Genomic DNA, 13,125 nt, shown 5'->3' on the forward strand with positions numbered 1-13,125 from the left:
TGCGGCTTTGTAGGCTTAAGTGTTTTTTCTCGAAAATATTAATTAAATTATGTTATTTATCAGACATTGAAAATAGGTTTGTTAACAGCATGTTCATCTTATCAGCGTTAAATTGTTGGTAAATATTTGCCTGGGACATCCAGTGCTTATCAATGGAACGCAGGCACCAAACAGATGCTATTCCCAGAGATACATTCCACGTAAAACTCCTTTTAAGATATGAGAAGGATTGTCCAAACAGTATGCTGGCGTTTTCAGCATCATTTCACCCCTGAGGCCTTGGCAGGATTGCATCGAGATATACCCGCCATTGTGCAGTGCAAGCTCAACAGATTACCGCTTCCTTCTTGCAATGTAGATCCAGCTTCGATGCTCGAAGCCAACAGCCAAAAAGGAAAAAAAAAATCATTTGTTCTCTGCATTTTCCGCTGCGGCAGCTGCAGCATTTGCAGCCTCGTCCAAGCCCATCTTCTGTAGCGCGTTCGCGAAGCCGTCCACATCCGTTGCGGTGATCTTGTATGGCGTGTGGCTGGGACCTGGGAAAGCCCGGGTTTCCACTTCCTGCTTATACTCAGACAGGGCCTTGTTGATGACATGGCCGACGTTACCAAATTGTTTGCAGAATTTTGGTGTCACCTGCAGCAGAGCAGCAAGTGAACATATTCAGCGCGGTACCACTCACATCAAACAAAGCTGCTTACTACCTCCGTCGTTGTTTAATGTAAGAGATTCTGGGGTGAATGGGAAAATATGCTTGCCCATGTTTACGCTTAGTATCCCTTACATAGTTACATTGCACTTGTCTAGATTCATCATTCATCCAAGAATCTCTTACATAAGGATTAATAGGAGTGTGACATTTACCTTGGCATGATGTGGATGCTGCATCATCCCTAACAAGTCATGGTAAACTAAGACCTGCATTACAAGCATTAGGGCTTTATAAGCAAACAATGTAGCAAGCGGTTGTTGCATGAAACATAAAATTATGTATTTGCAGAATTCAAGTGACAGTTGAGCAAAGCATTAAACCTGCATACTCGACAAGGTATCTTAGCAGATTTATTGAAGTTAGTCAAAAAAATTGTACTTGGTGTACTAAAAAGGACAATGCATATGCATCGACGAAATGCTGCCAGAATCAGAATAGTTAAAACGGATTTAATCTAAATTATTGAGGAACATTAACATAGTACAGTATAATCTGTAGAAGTGTAAAGTATGACGAATGATTGAACCTGCCCACTGCAGAATGGTCCGGCACCAATTCCAATGGTTGGGATTTGCAACGCTGATGTTGCAGCAGCTGCCACAGGAGCTGGCACACACTCCAACACAACTGAGAAGCAACCAACCTCCTGCAAAGCAAGTGCTGTCTCCACAACCTACACACACACAAGCAGAATAACATGGAGCAAACCTCTACATGAAGACACAAGATGATCACATGAATCAGGCCAAGTCTCAATTTACCAACAATCAAGAGAGTCACACCTTTACAGCACTATCAACCGTCTTCCCCTGTGGTCGAAATCCACCAAGAACACTAATAGCCTGCGGCGTGAGCCCAACATGCCCCATTACAGCGATTCCAGCCTCCACAATAGCCTTAGCAGCACTGATTCTTGAGGGTGCACCTCCTTCCAGCTTGATTGCGTCCATTCCACCTTCCTTTAGCACTCTCACCGCAGAATCAACAGCCTGTTAGGAAAGGCAAGCACCATGAAAACTAAACTCAATGTCTCAAGGACTCGTATGCGTGCATGCATGTGCAATACTTAAACTAAAAGTATTTAGCATGCTGATCTTTTGGATTATTTTTCTATAGTTTTGAGTTGCAGTTTGAGCATGCCATTGTTCAAGAGTGGAGAAACAGGGCTCCACTGAATACTGACAGTTCAAGTATAAACTTCTCATGTATGATGGAAAGGTGAGCAAATAACACGAATACACATATTTATATAAAATAATTTTCATCTGATAAAGTAACCAAGATCAATCGAATTTCTTAGCACACAAAAGGTGAAAAACTGTCATCAAGGTGGCGGCTTTGTTGCCATCCCCATTGTAGGCTGTAGCAAGCAGAAATATCTACACTGCAAGACGCATCCGAAATTATTCCTCAGATATGAAGATGCATAGCGACTCCTAACAGAAATCGCCAACCAAAAAAAAGTGGGAGCTAAATCACTGGAGCGTAAGACATTATTATGGGATCAACATTGAGTGGTGAAATCAATCAGCAACGCGACAGCATCGCACCGAATTTCCATCTCGACAGGATCGATGGGAAGTGAACGCGAAAGACGCGTGTAGGGGGGTGGGCGTTGGGCGGGCGGTACGATACCTGCGTGGAGGAGGACTCGTAGCACCCGAAGGGGAGGTCGCCGACGAGGAGCGGCCTGGTGGCGCCGCGCGCGACGGCGCGGCAGTGCTCGAGCATGACGTCGAGCGAGATGGGGAGCGTGGTGTCGTGGCCGTGCACGACCATGGCCGCCGAGTCCCCCACGAGGCAGACGTCGATCCCTGCCGAGTCGACGTGCACCGCGGACGGGTAGTCGTAGGCGGTGACGACGGTGATGGGCTCCCCGCGGCGGTGCTTCCCGCGGAGCGTCGTCACCGTCACGCGCCGCGCCCCCGCCGACGGCTCCTGCGGCCGCGGCCCGCCGTATACTGTCGACTCCGGCACGTTGCTCAGCATCCGCCGCGCCAGGTGCCGGAACGCCCGCCGAATCATCGTGTGGCGTGTGAGGCGGCGCGCCGCCGCGGCCGGCGCGCGTGGTGATTGGTGGGAGGCGCGGCGGAGGGCGGCGAGAGCGACGGGAGCAGTGGGATTTGGGATACTCGAGAGAGGTTTTGGGTGGGGTTGGGATTGGGATTGGGACTTGGGACTTGGGGTGGGGCCATCTGTTTTTGATATGACCGTTGGTAATACAATTGTCTCGTGTATTGCAGGGTATTCCATCCGTTTTTTCAGTGTCTTATTTTAGAATTATATAATTATTATTTACTTTGTTATGATTTCTTAAGAAACTGTTAACACTAAAATTTAGTAAATTTTTTTATTGAGTTTAGTAAAAAAATTTATTGAATTATAGATAAAAATTTTATTAAAAAGAGTTCGAATTCAACAGAAAATTTTATTCGAAAAAGTTTAAATAGAACTAACCCACATGTTAGTGGGAATACTCTTCCTCCTGCCAATCCCTGACAACGAAGAAGAGTCGATAACAAGGCAGCAAGAGGGACCAGGAGACGAGGGAAGGGGATTTTATATGGCCGTCTTTCCTATCACTACCAAAGAGTTTCTTGACAAAACAGGTCCCTTTGTTCTAGAGAAAAGATCATATATGTCCTTATTAGGGATGGTAGTAATTACTCTAAACATCTATTTTGTTAGTTATTAGTCAAAAGTTATATAATTTGACTTTTCTTAAAACAAAAACAGTTTATAATTTGGGCTGAGGGAGTGATTACAAACATATTTTCTCACGTAATTTTACACGAATAGTTTTCATGTTTTCAAGAGCTTAGTTGGATTTGTTATATACTATCTCTGTCTTATAATAACTTTATTTTTAATTTCTATGTCCAAAATTTAACTATTCATCTTATTTTAAAAATTTATAAAAAAAACCTAAAAAATTATTCACGCATAAAATACTCTACTAACAATAAAAATATTAATCGTAAAAAAATTTCAAATAAGATGAAGAGTCAAAAAATTATATCTAAAAACTAAAAAATAAACTTAATATGAGACGGAGATAGTAAACCTTGGCTTACGTTTCCGTATGTGCAATGCTGTATATGCCATTTTCACTTCCTTACGTACGTTAATTTACATGTGGTAAGTTCTAGGTATTCCGATAGAGCGAACATAGTCTCATTTCAATCTTCATAAACAGTATACTTAGATAGATAGAGATAGATTATTTTATCAAAATACCAATTTGCTCGAGAATCTCGAACACTATAACAATAGCATAAGAATTTATTAGAGAGATGACAACTGATAGGCTGTGCGCACTTATCAATCACGCATATAACACTCACACTATACCTCTGAAGAAGTATCAGATAACACTAAATATAATGGATCTTCACTCTTCAGAATCACCTTTTATTTTCACAAATCGACCAAATCATTGCTTCCTTTTCCGCCCCATAAATCAAATTTATTGCTATTCATCGTTGCCGGGAAGCAATCAAGCATAGACCTCGTTTAGCTGCGCGTTCCATTTCCATTCATCTCTTTCTCTGCATTTTCGACTGCAGCAGCGGCAGCATCGGCTGCCACATTCAGACCTTTCTTCAGTAGCTCATTCAGGAAGGCATCAACATCTGTTGCAGGTAACCTGTAGGGCGTGTGGCTAGGACCCGGAAAAGAGCTTGTTTCCACCTCTTGCTTGTACTCGCACAGAGCTCTGTTAATGGCCTCCCCTATGTTGCCATACTGTTTGCAGAATTTTGGTGCAACCTGTGTTTATGTGCAGAAGAAGAAGAAGAAGAAGAAGAAGAAGAAGAAGAAGAAGAAGAAGAAGAAGAAGAAGAAGAAGAAGAAGAAGAAGAAGAATTGTATTAGGGGCAAAATTGGTCCAGCAAGGATCAGTGATAAGTGATAGAGGTGACGTTTTTACCTTGGCATGAAGTGGGTGTTGGAACATCCCTAACAGGTCATGGTAGACTAAGACCTGCAGTAGAAAATCGAATATGTTGATACGAGGGATATGAATTTCAGTTTACAATACGCTTTACCCAAAAAAAAAAAGAGGTTTATCTCCCAGCGCGAGAGCGACGTGTGTCCATCTTTTGGCTTATCGGACAAATAAGAGAAATGACATGTTTAAAAACGAAAAATAATTTATGAATAAAACTTTTATATGCATGTTTTTAACGATTTAAAAGACAAAGTTGAAAAATAAAGTATGATAAGAGTAACACAAAATCAACTTTAAATTTAAATTTAAAGTTAAAATTTAAATTGTGGTTATAAGTATAAGTATAAACGATAAGAGGAGAATGCAAATCGGTTAAACACTCATAATCCAGCCTAAGACAAAAGTTTAATTTATTCCTCACGGCATGTGTCCGTCACAACACGGACATATACTAGTTAAGTAGGAGTAATATCTAACTTGTATGTTAGATAGGTTATTTATTTATATCATGTTTATCAAATTTGTGATAGTATTCTAAATATGTAGGTTACTTTTCTATTTATAGATGTTTAGAATAAAAGAAAAGTTCACATCATTTATAACTTGTACATTCATATTTATTATTGTGTTCGTTTTTTAAAAATATAATTTCGGGTTCGGTGCCAAGGCAAATGTTTGCCAAGTACATAGCCCATAAGTAACTATTTTTGGGCAAAGGTACTAATTCTAACTTAATGAATTATTAAACATTAAAAGGTTAAATTAAAAGTTTATGAATTTAGCTAATTAACGCTCAGAATTTTATCATTAACCTGTCAACTTTCTCAGAGTAACCATGTTCATTCAGGGTATATTATACAGTATATAAGCCCAACGTGCATACATGTCATATCATCATTCACTAGCAACTATTATATTTAAAGTTCGTGCAAATATGCTATATAAGAGTAACAGGTAAACATGACGTACCAGAACCCATTAACAACTATCATATTTAAAGTTTATGTAATCATGCTATACCATATATAATTTATTAGATTCTAGAGATTAATATGAAACAATATCAAATCATTATCCTCTTTACTATTTTTATAATATTTTTTCATAATACTTGAACATATATTTATTTATTATTTTAACTTATTTCACATGTATTCATTCATTTATCCCGCGTTATGTATATTTATGTATTATTTTAACATGTATTCATTCATTTATCATCCCACGACCAAGCGTGTGCTATCATCTGGTTAATATAAGGGTGGCGACCAGCTCTGGTCGATCATGGTGAATGGGCGAACCTGCCCACTGCAGAACGGCCCGGCCCCGATGCCAATGGTCGGGATCTGCAGCGCCGACGTCACGGCCGCCGCCACCGGAGCCGGCACGCACTCAAGCACGACGGCGAAGCAGCCGGCCTCCTGCAACGCGAGCGCCGCCTCCACGACCTGCATGCGTGCGTGCGCGCGCACAAGCAGATCGATCGATCAGTAGCTCAAGCTCACGCCGCCGGCCGGCCCGACCACCACGCACGCACGCACCTTGACGGCGCTCTCGACCGTCCTCCCCTGCGGCCGGAACCCGCCGAGCGCGCTGACGGACTGCGGCGTGAGGCCGATGTGCCCCATCACGGCGATCCCAGCCTCCACGATGGCCTTCGCCGCGCTGATCCTCGACGGCGCGCTCCCTTCCAGCTTCACCGAGTCCACGCCGCCTTCTTTCATCACCCTCACCGCCGAGCTGACAGCCTGCGTTACGATCGATCACCGGAGATCCGTACGTGTTAGTTCATGTGTGCTGCGTGTCGAGCTAGCTTACTAATGGCGTCAACCTGGATTATTCATGATTTACCTGTGCAGGGGAGGACTCGTAGCTGCCGAACGGGAGGTCGCCGACGAGGAACGTCCGAGACGTGCCGCGCACCACGGCGCGGCAGTGCTCGACCATGAGGTCGAGCGAGATGGGGATGGTGTTGTCGTGGCCGTGGGAGACCATGGCGGCGGAGTCGCCGACGAGGCAGATGTCGAACCCCGCGGTGTCGACTTGCACCCCGGAGGGGTAGTCGTACGCGGTCACCATGCTGATCGGCTCCCCGCGCCGGTGCTTCCCGCGGAGTGTCGCCAGCGTCACGCGCCGCGCCGCCGCCGGAGCCTTCTGGGCCCCGCCGCCGCCCCCGTACACAGCCGCCTCCGCCGCCGGCGCCGCGCTGACATTGCTCGTCACCCGCAGCGCCACGCGCCTGTGCGGCGGCGGCGCCGATCCTCCCGTGCGCGTGCGCCGCACCAGCTGGCGCGAGAGCGACGGGGCAGCGACGGCGACGCCGCTTGGCGGGAACGCGCCGGCGTTGTCCAGGAGAATCCTGGGAGTCAGGAGGCGGGAGAAAGACATGTCGACTACTCGGGTAGCTAGCAAGCTACTGCTCGTACTAGAGCAGTAGCTAGTAGGTAGGTCTCGTTGTCTTTGGAGTTCAGTTTGATTACCTGCTAAAATAAGCATACCAACATACTATCCCGTTCTACTCACTTCACTTTCATACTATCCCGTTTCATATTATAAGTCTTTTTAACTTTACCTAAATTTATTGATCTATAAGTCTTTTTAACTTTACCTAAATTCATTGATGGATAAATGTATATATTTTATATATGTGTCTAGATTTAGATTTATTAGTATCTATATGAATCTAAGCAATGTTAGAAAGACTTACATTGCGAAACGGATAGAGTAATTATTATTGTTTTAAACAGGATTGTAATTAAATTTTTAAAATTTTAACTATTAATAACTTTTAAAGTATTTAGTTTTAAAAGGCTGGTGCAATATAGAGTTACAAAAGAGTATATTCTTAAAAACCGATATCTATCTATTTATTACAAATATATATTTAAAAATTTATAGTAATAAATAAATTTAGATAACTAGAATTATCAGAAACCACGTGAAGTATAATGCAAGTGGATCGAGGTCAAATCATCGAGCTCACGTGTTGCACATCGATTCGAGATACGCGTTTAATTTTTTTAAAAAACAAAACATCTGGGGAGAAAATAAAAATTTATAGTCTTGGGAGGCACAGCCGCAGGGAGCATGACGTTCAATCAAGTAAGGTTTCTACGTGGATTCAGTCACATTGCACCATGATATTTTTGGTGATATTCTGTCAATAACATACGGGTTCACATGGGTCTAGGAACATGCAAGACCCACATATTAATGTCACCGAAAATGTCACAGGATAATGTCACTGAATTTGGATCCGGTTTCTGAACCCTAGTTGGGCCAACGAGCATGGCAGGCCACGTTAAAATGACAGTCTGTTTTTTACTGCTACATCCGTCTTGAAATAAAATCATTTTCAGTTTTTTATACTTTATTTTGATTCTTTGTCTTATTTTAAATTTTTTTACGATTAATATTTTTATTCTTACTGGATGATAAAATATGAATATTACTTTATGTGTGACTAACTTTTTTAAGTTTTTATTACAAATTTTTTAAATAAGACGAATGGTCAAACGTTAGACACGGAAAAATAAAAAATAAAGTTATTATGGAACAGAGTTAATATGAAAACCTGAGTACAGGTTAGTTTTGCTAAAATATGACCGCCTGTTAGCACTGTGAAAGGGCTGCCGTCCCTTTGGTTACACGAAACGACGAAGTTGCTTTGAGCCTTTGACTATTGAAAACCATGTCTGGATAGTCAGAGCGAAGCGAATTGGATAATAATCTTGAGGGCTTTGTTAGCCCTAGAAATTTGTTGTGAACCAGGTTGGAGTAGACAACGGATAGCGCTTTACATGGATAAACAGGTGAAAAACATGGATGTGCTCATTCCATATACGACGACTAAGGGATGATTGTTTGTTTATCAACGAAAAAGTCAAACGTTATATTTATAAATAAAAAAATTGTAAATAAAACTTTCATATACCCGTTCTTGGCGATCTAATTCTAAACACCAAGACTAAAAAATAAAATATAATGTAAACCCCCTAAAATCTACTCTAAAATTAAGGATAGAAATTTAAATTGTGCTTATAAGAATAAATATAAGCAAAAAATGAGGCTAAAAAATTTAAGTTGAATCATCAATATTGGTTGGGTTGCCACGATGATTACGGCTCCTCCGAGTAAGAATCACTGTACTTTGGTAGGGTTTTACCTCGAGGGGAAATGGGTTTGCGTACTATCTCTATTTTTTTATTTCTATTAACATTATTAATTTTTGAGTCTATTTTTAACATCCATGCTATTTAAAAAATCTATATAATTATTAATTGTTTTGTTGTGATTTGATTTATTACTAAACACATTTTAAGCGTAGCTTATAATTTCTCATATTTGCATAAAAGTTTAAAAACCAAATATACAAACTTAAATCTAAAAGTCAATAAAGTTAAATAAAAAATCCGAACGGGTATGTTTTTTTTCTCTCAGTTGTGTTTCTATCATATGCTCTACGGTTATTTTTCTTTTGATAATATGCTTCTATTTGACAAGCTGTTATCTTTTGTGCTAATTCCATTAAAACTTTTTAGGTATATGCCATCGTGACCTTTCAAGTCCTCGTCGACTTGGCATGCTGGTAATAATTGGTAAGTGTTCTTGCCGTCAGCTCTGCTCTACGTTGTTCTCCATCAAAGAGAGACTAGTGATGGTTGGATCCCGTTATAGAGAGCCAAGCGAAAAAATATCCGAGGCAACAGCCTCATCTTTTCATTTTTATTTATACTTATAAGTTAAATTTAAATCTTTTAACTTTAAATTTAAAATTAATTTTAAGTTTTTTATCATAGTTTATTTCTCATATTTTTCTTTTAGATCTTGTATATATGTATTTAAAAGTTTTATTCAATTTTTTAAATTTATAAATATATATTTTAGCTTTTTTTCTAGAAAAGCCAAACAATCATGCAACAAGTGTGAAGCAATTTGGGTCCTCATCGTTTTGACGACTTCACATAGTATATGTCAAAATTTTGGATTTTAGAGCTTAATTTTGAAGTTGGTTTTGGGGGCCGGTTTCAATCATAGTTTCTTTGATAACATTTGCTTTTTGAATGATATAACATGTATGTAAAATTTTTATTTCTATATTATTTTTGAATTAGCACTTATATCGTCTCGCTTATACTTATTACTAGAATCGAAACGATGAGACTGTCGATTTTGTATGGAGATATTTTAGATGTCCGGATAACTATGTGACTATGATCAATTTGCCTTCTTGGAAAGAAAACCATTTTTTTTTCATTAGTATCGACCATTTACATATACCTTTGCCCGTAACAGCGATGTAATATTTGTTCGCTTATTACGTGGTTGTAGGTGCAGCCCATTTGCTGTAGTGGGGTGTAATGGTGTTCACAACTTCACATGCCTTTTAATTGTTGAAAAGGAAGGAGTTCACATCAGCTTAATTTCCTTTCTACTCCCTCCGCTTAAATGCTTAATATCATTGATTTTAAAAAATTTATATAATTATTAATTATTTTTATATCATTGTATTTATTATTAAATATATTTGTATGCACAGATATAGATTTACATATTTAAAAAAACTAAATAAGACGAATAGTTAAATATATATAAAAAATCAGTAGTGTTAAATATTTTTAAATATTTAGGGACGGAGGAGGTGTTAAATATTTTTAAATATTTAGGGACAGATGGGAGGCAGTAATCGCTGACTCGGCATCTCTAAATCAAGAGAGACACAATCTTTTGAAAAAAAAAACAATTTTTTTATTAGTCAGGATGGTTCACGAGGGCAGCTAAGCCTGTTTGTTGATAACTGACAGGACTGAGCATTCCAGTCTCGAGTTTTGCGTGAAGTCTAAACTTAATTAACTTCACGGTGAATCTGTAAACAAGCGTTTTGATTTAGCGTGACACGGCCAAATTATATCATATCAGCAACGACATACGGGTGCGAAACTTGACCCTACTACACAGATCAGATGAGCAGAATAATGAAATTCCGACGCATCCATGTCGATGTCTGAAGTGATGTGGGGGGTCGCTGCGCAGCGCCCGTCACGCGTTCCACGCACACGACAATGTGGAGCTCGCAGCTGCGTCGCCACGATCGATCGAATGCAGATATCGACGTGCATGACAAAGAGGCGAGCGAGCTGTCGCCGGTCTAGGTGCATGCCCAGCTAGACAGGCGTATGTCGGGCCGGCGGGCGAACTACTGCAAAGAAGCGAAGAACGTCTTCCCTGACGATCGAAACGCCTGGGACTCTTCGAAACACGTGAATTTTACAGGGTTTTTATAAAGGATATAGTTTAGTTACTTCAATTTTTCTTTAAAAATTCTTCAACCAGAAGAGACCCTTAATTTTGTATGTGGTTGGAAACGAGAAGCTAGGAAATGTAGCGTCTCCGATCGATCGGTGTTTTCGCCACGCGCGGCCAGTACGTGCACCCATGCATGCTTGAGGCAGGATAGCAGGGGCGCGGCGTGCTAGTGCTACTACTATTATACTCAATTCGTCGCAGATAAGGATGATTTTGCACTAGTTATATTCCACGTTTTATCAGTCTATTTATTGCTTCAACAGTCCGTCCGGAAATACACAACAAGTACTACGTAGACCGTAGACGATTCAGCTTAGAAGATGTCGGAGAGGGTGGGGAGCTTGAGTTCGCCGGACTTGGTGAGCGGCAGGGTGAAGTTGCCGAGGATGGGGAGGTCGACGGTGAGGCCGACCCGCATCTCGTAGTCGATGTCCCAGTCCCTGCCGGCGTCCTTGGCAAGGCTCACCAGGAAGTCGTACGGCACCTTCACCGGGATGTCCAGCCGCGTGGTGTCGCCGGCCCTCAGCGACCCCGGGTCGGGCATCGTCCCCGACGCCACCTCCCTCCCGGCGCTCTTCAGCGAGTAGCTCACCTCGCAGATCGGGATGGAGTGGGAGTAGGGGTTGCTCACGTCGACGCGCCCGGCCAGGGTGGCGCCGCCGCGGCCGACGTTCCGCAGCGACACGTCCGCCAGCTCCGCCTCCGGCTTCTGCACCCGCGCCACCTTCTCCGCCACGAACCCCTTCGCCTTGTCCACCAGCTGCGCCATTGCTGCCGCTACTCGATCTGCTCTCGAGATCTCCTTCTTACTACTTCTAGCGAAGCTAGCTCACGATTGGGTTGATCGATCGATCGCTCGCTCGGTTGGTTGATTTGTCGTCGGTGCAAGTGTGGTAACGTAGCCTGGCTCGTCGGACGTGCTAAATACAGGCGAGCTGCGGCTCCGGCGGCCGACACGTCCATGGGGTGCGTGGTGGGACGCGTGCCGGAACGGCCGGCCTCCTCCGCTAACTGCTCGACGAGTGTAGCTCGCGTCATCACTCTTTGCATTTTTGTTTGGGTTTCCAACACAAGACGACTTCTGATTGGATAGTTGCTGTCTGTGGTACCTGCTAGTACGAGCATGACTATGCTCATGTTGATCTGTGTTCCCGGCTGTGGGACCTTTCTTTAGATTCCGTCTTAGACAAAATAGTGGTTGGTTTTCAAAAGAAATGATCAAATAATGTATTTATAAATAAAAAAATATTTTATGAATAAATTTTTTACATATTCTTAATTATGTAAAAGTTAAGATTGAAAAAATAAATTATGATGAAAAGCTCTAAAATATTTTTTAAATTTAAATTTAAAAATTTGCTTATAGGTATTAGCAAAAGCGAAAAGATAGGTTCCGAAGCGTTCTTTTTCGTGACTCTGTACCAGATATACTCATTCGATATCCACATATACCAGGTATCCGATACTTTAACGGACAATACCCATATATATTATTACCAAGTATCAGCGGATACTTGTGAATATCAGCCCTTACATATTATGTATTTGCTGCATATCATATTATAAGATTTCTTTGTTTTATCTAAATTTATTTGTGTGATAATAAAATCCGGACACATATATAAAACATATTTATTGATATATGGATAAATGCACCGTTTACCAAGGCGCGAGAAAGAGGCCATGCGCCGCGTGTGTTAGTCAATGTGTCCTCCCCCTTATCCCTTCCTCGTCCTCGGCTTCAAAACTATTCCCTAATATTTCTATATGGGAGTTGCCCTCTTTTAGAAAAAGGGTGCTGGGTGGGCTTCAGCTTTGACACAATGCCCGGTTTCTCAGCATGGGCTCCGGCCGAGTAGCTTCCAAGGACCCTCAGCAACTGCCGCTGGGCCTTGAGCCTTAACACAGGCCCAGTTTTCCTGCACGTTCTTCAGCCGAGATCTTTCAAGGCCCATGAATAAACTCACCTTACCATCTCTATTCCGATGGTGACTCACTCTTGCAGTCCTGATATATAATGCTACGTTTATTCTCAGCCCTGCATGCAGCCTAAAGGTTATTACTACCAACGAAGAACAGAGTTGACAAGATCATCGTTCTTCGTGTGCTTCCCTGTTGTCATTGGAGTATATAATTCCTTCCGTCGAAACTAGTCGCT

General features: G+C 41.8%; 3 protein-coding genes across 3 annotated transcripts; all 3 read right to left on the minus strand.

The window, feature by feature from the left end:
- Nucleotides 1–81: 81 nt before the first annotated feature.
- Nucleotides 82–2,848, minus strand: LOC102719541 (3-methyl-2-oxobutanoate hydroxymethyltransferase 1, mitochondrial). The gene is made up of 5 exons (XM_006645596.3): nt 2,348–2,848; nt 1,495–1,701; nt 1,239–1,385; nt 865–918; nt 82–636 (listed from the first exon to the last, which is right to left on the minus strand). Exons 1-5 carry the CDS (start codon nt 2,735–2,737, stop codon nt 406–408), a joined length of 1,029 nt encoding a protein of 342 aa, XP_006645659.3. The 5' UTR covers nt 2,738–2,848; the 3' UTR covers nt 82–405.
- Nucleotides 2,849–4,016: 1,168 nt separating this feature from the next.
- Nucleotides 4,017–7,049, minus strand: LOC102719822 (3-methyl-2-oxobutanoate hydroxymethyltransferase 2, mitochondrial-like). Its single transcript, XM_040520029.1, has 5 exons — nt 6,513–7,049; nt 6,203–6,409; nt 5,963–6,109; nt 4,641–4,694; nt 4,017–4,480 (listed from the first exon to the last, which is right to left on the minus strand). The coding sequence occupies exons 1-5, from the start codon at nt 7,047–7,049 to the stop codon at nt 4,226–4,228; spliced, it is 1,200 nt and encodes a 399-aa protein (XP_040375963.1). The 3' UTR covers nt 4,017–4,225.
- Nucleotides 7,050–11,090: 4,041 nt separating this feature from the next.
- On the minus strand, nt 11,091–11,828 carry LOC102722428 (late embryogenesis abundant protein Lea14-A). Its single transcript, XM_015838310.2, has one exon. The coding sequence runs from the start codon at nt 11,734–11,736 to the stop codon at nt 11,281–11,283; it is 456 nt and encodes a 151-aa protein (XP_015693796.1). The 5' UTR covers nt 11,737–11,828; the 3' UTR covers nt 11,091–11,280.
- Between the last annotated feature and the right edge of the window lie 1,297 nt (nt 11,829–13,125).

The sequence above is a fragment of the Oryza brachyantha genome, chromosome 1, assembly GCF_000231095.2.
Source record: "Oryza brachyantha chromosome 1, ObraRS2, whole genome shotgun sequence".
NCBI classification, from domain to species: Eukaryota; Viridiplantae; Streptophyta; class Magnoliopsida; order Poales; family Poaceae; genus Oryza; species Oryza brachyantha.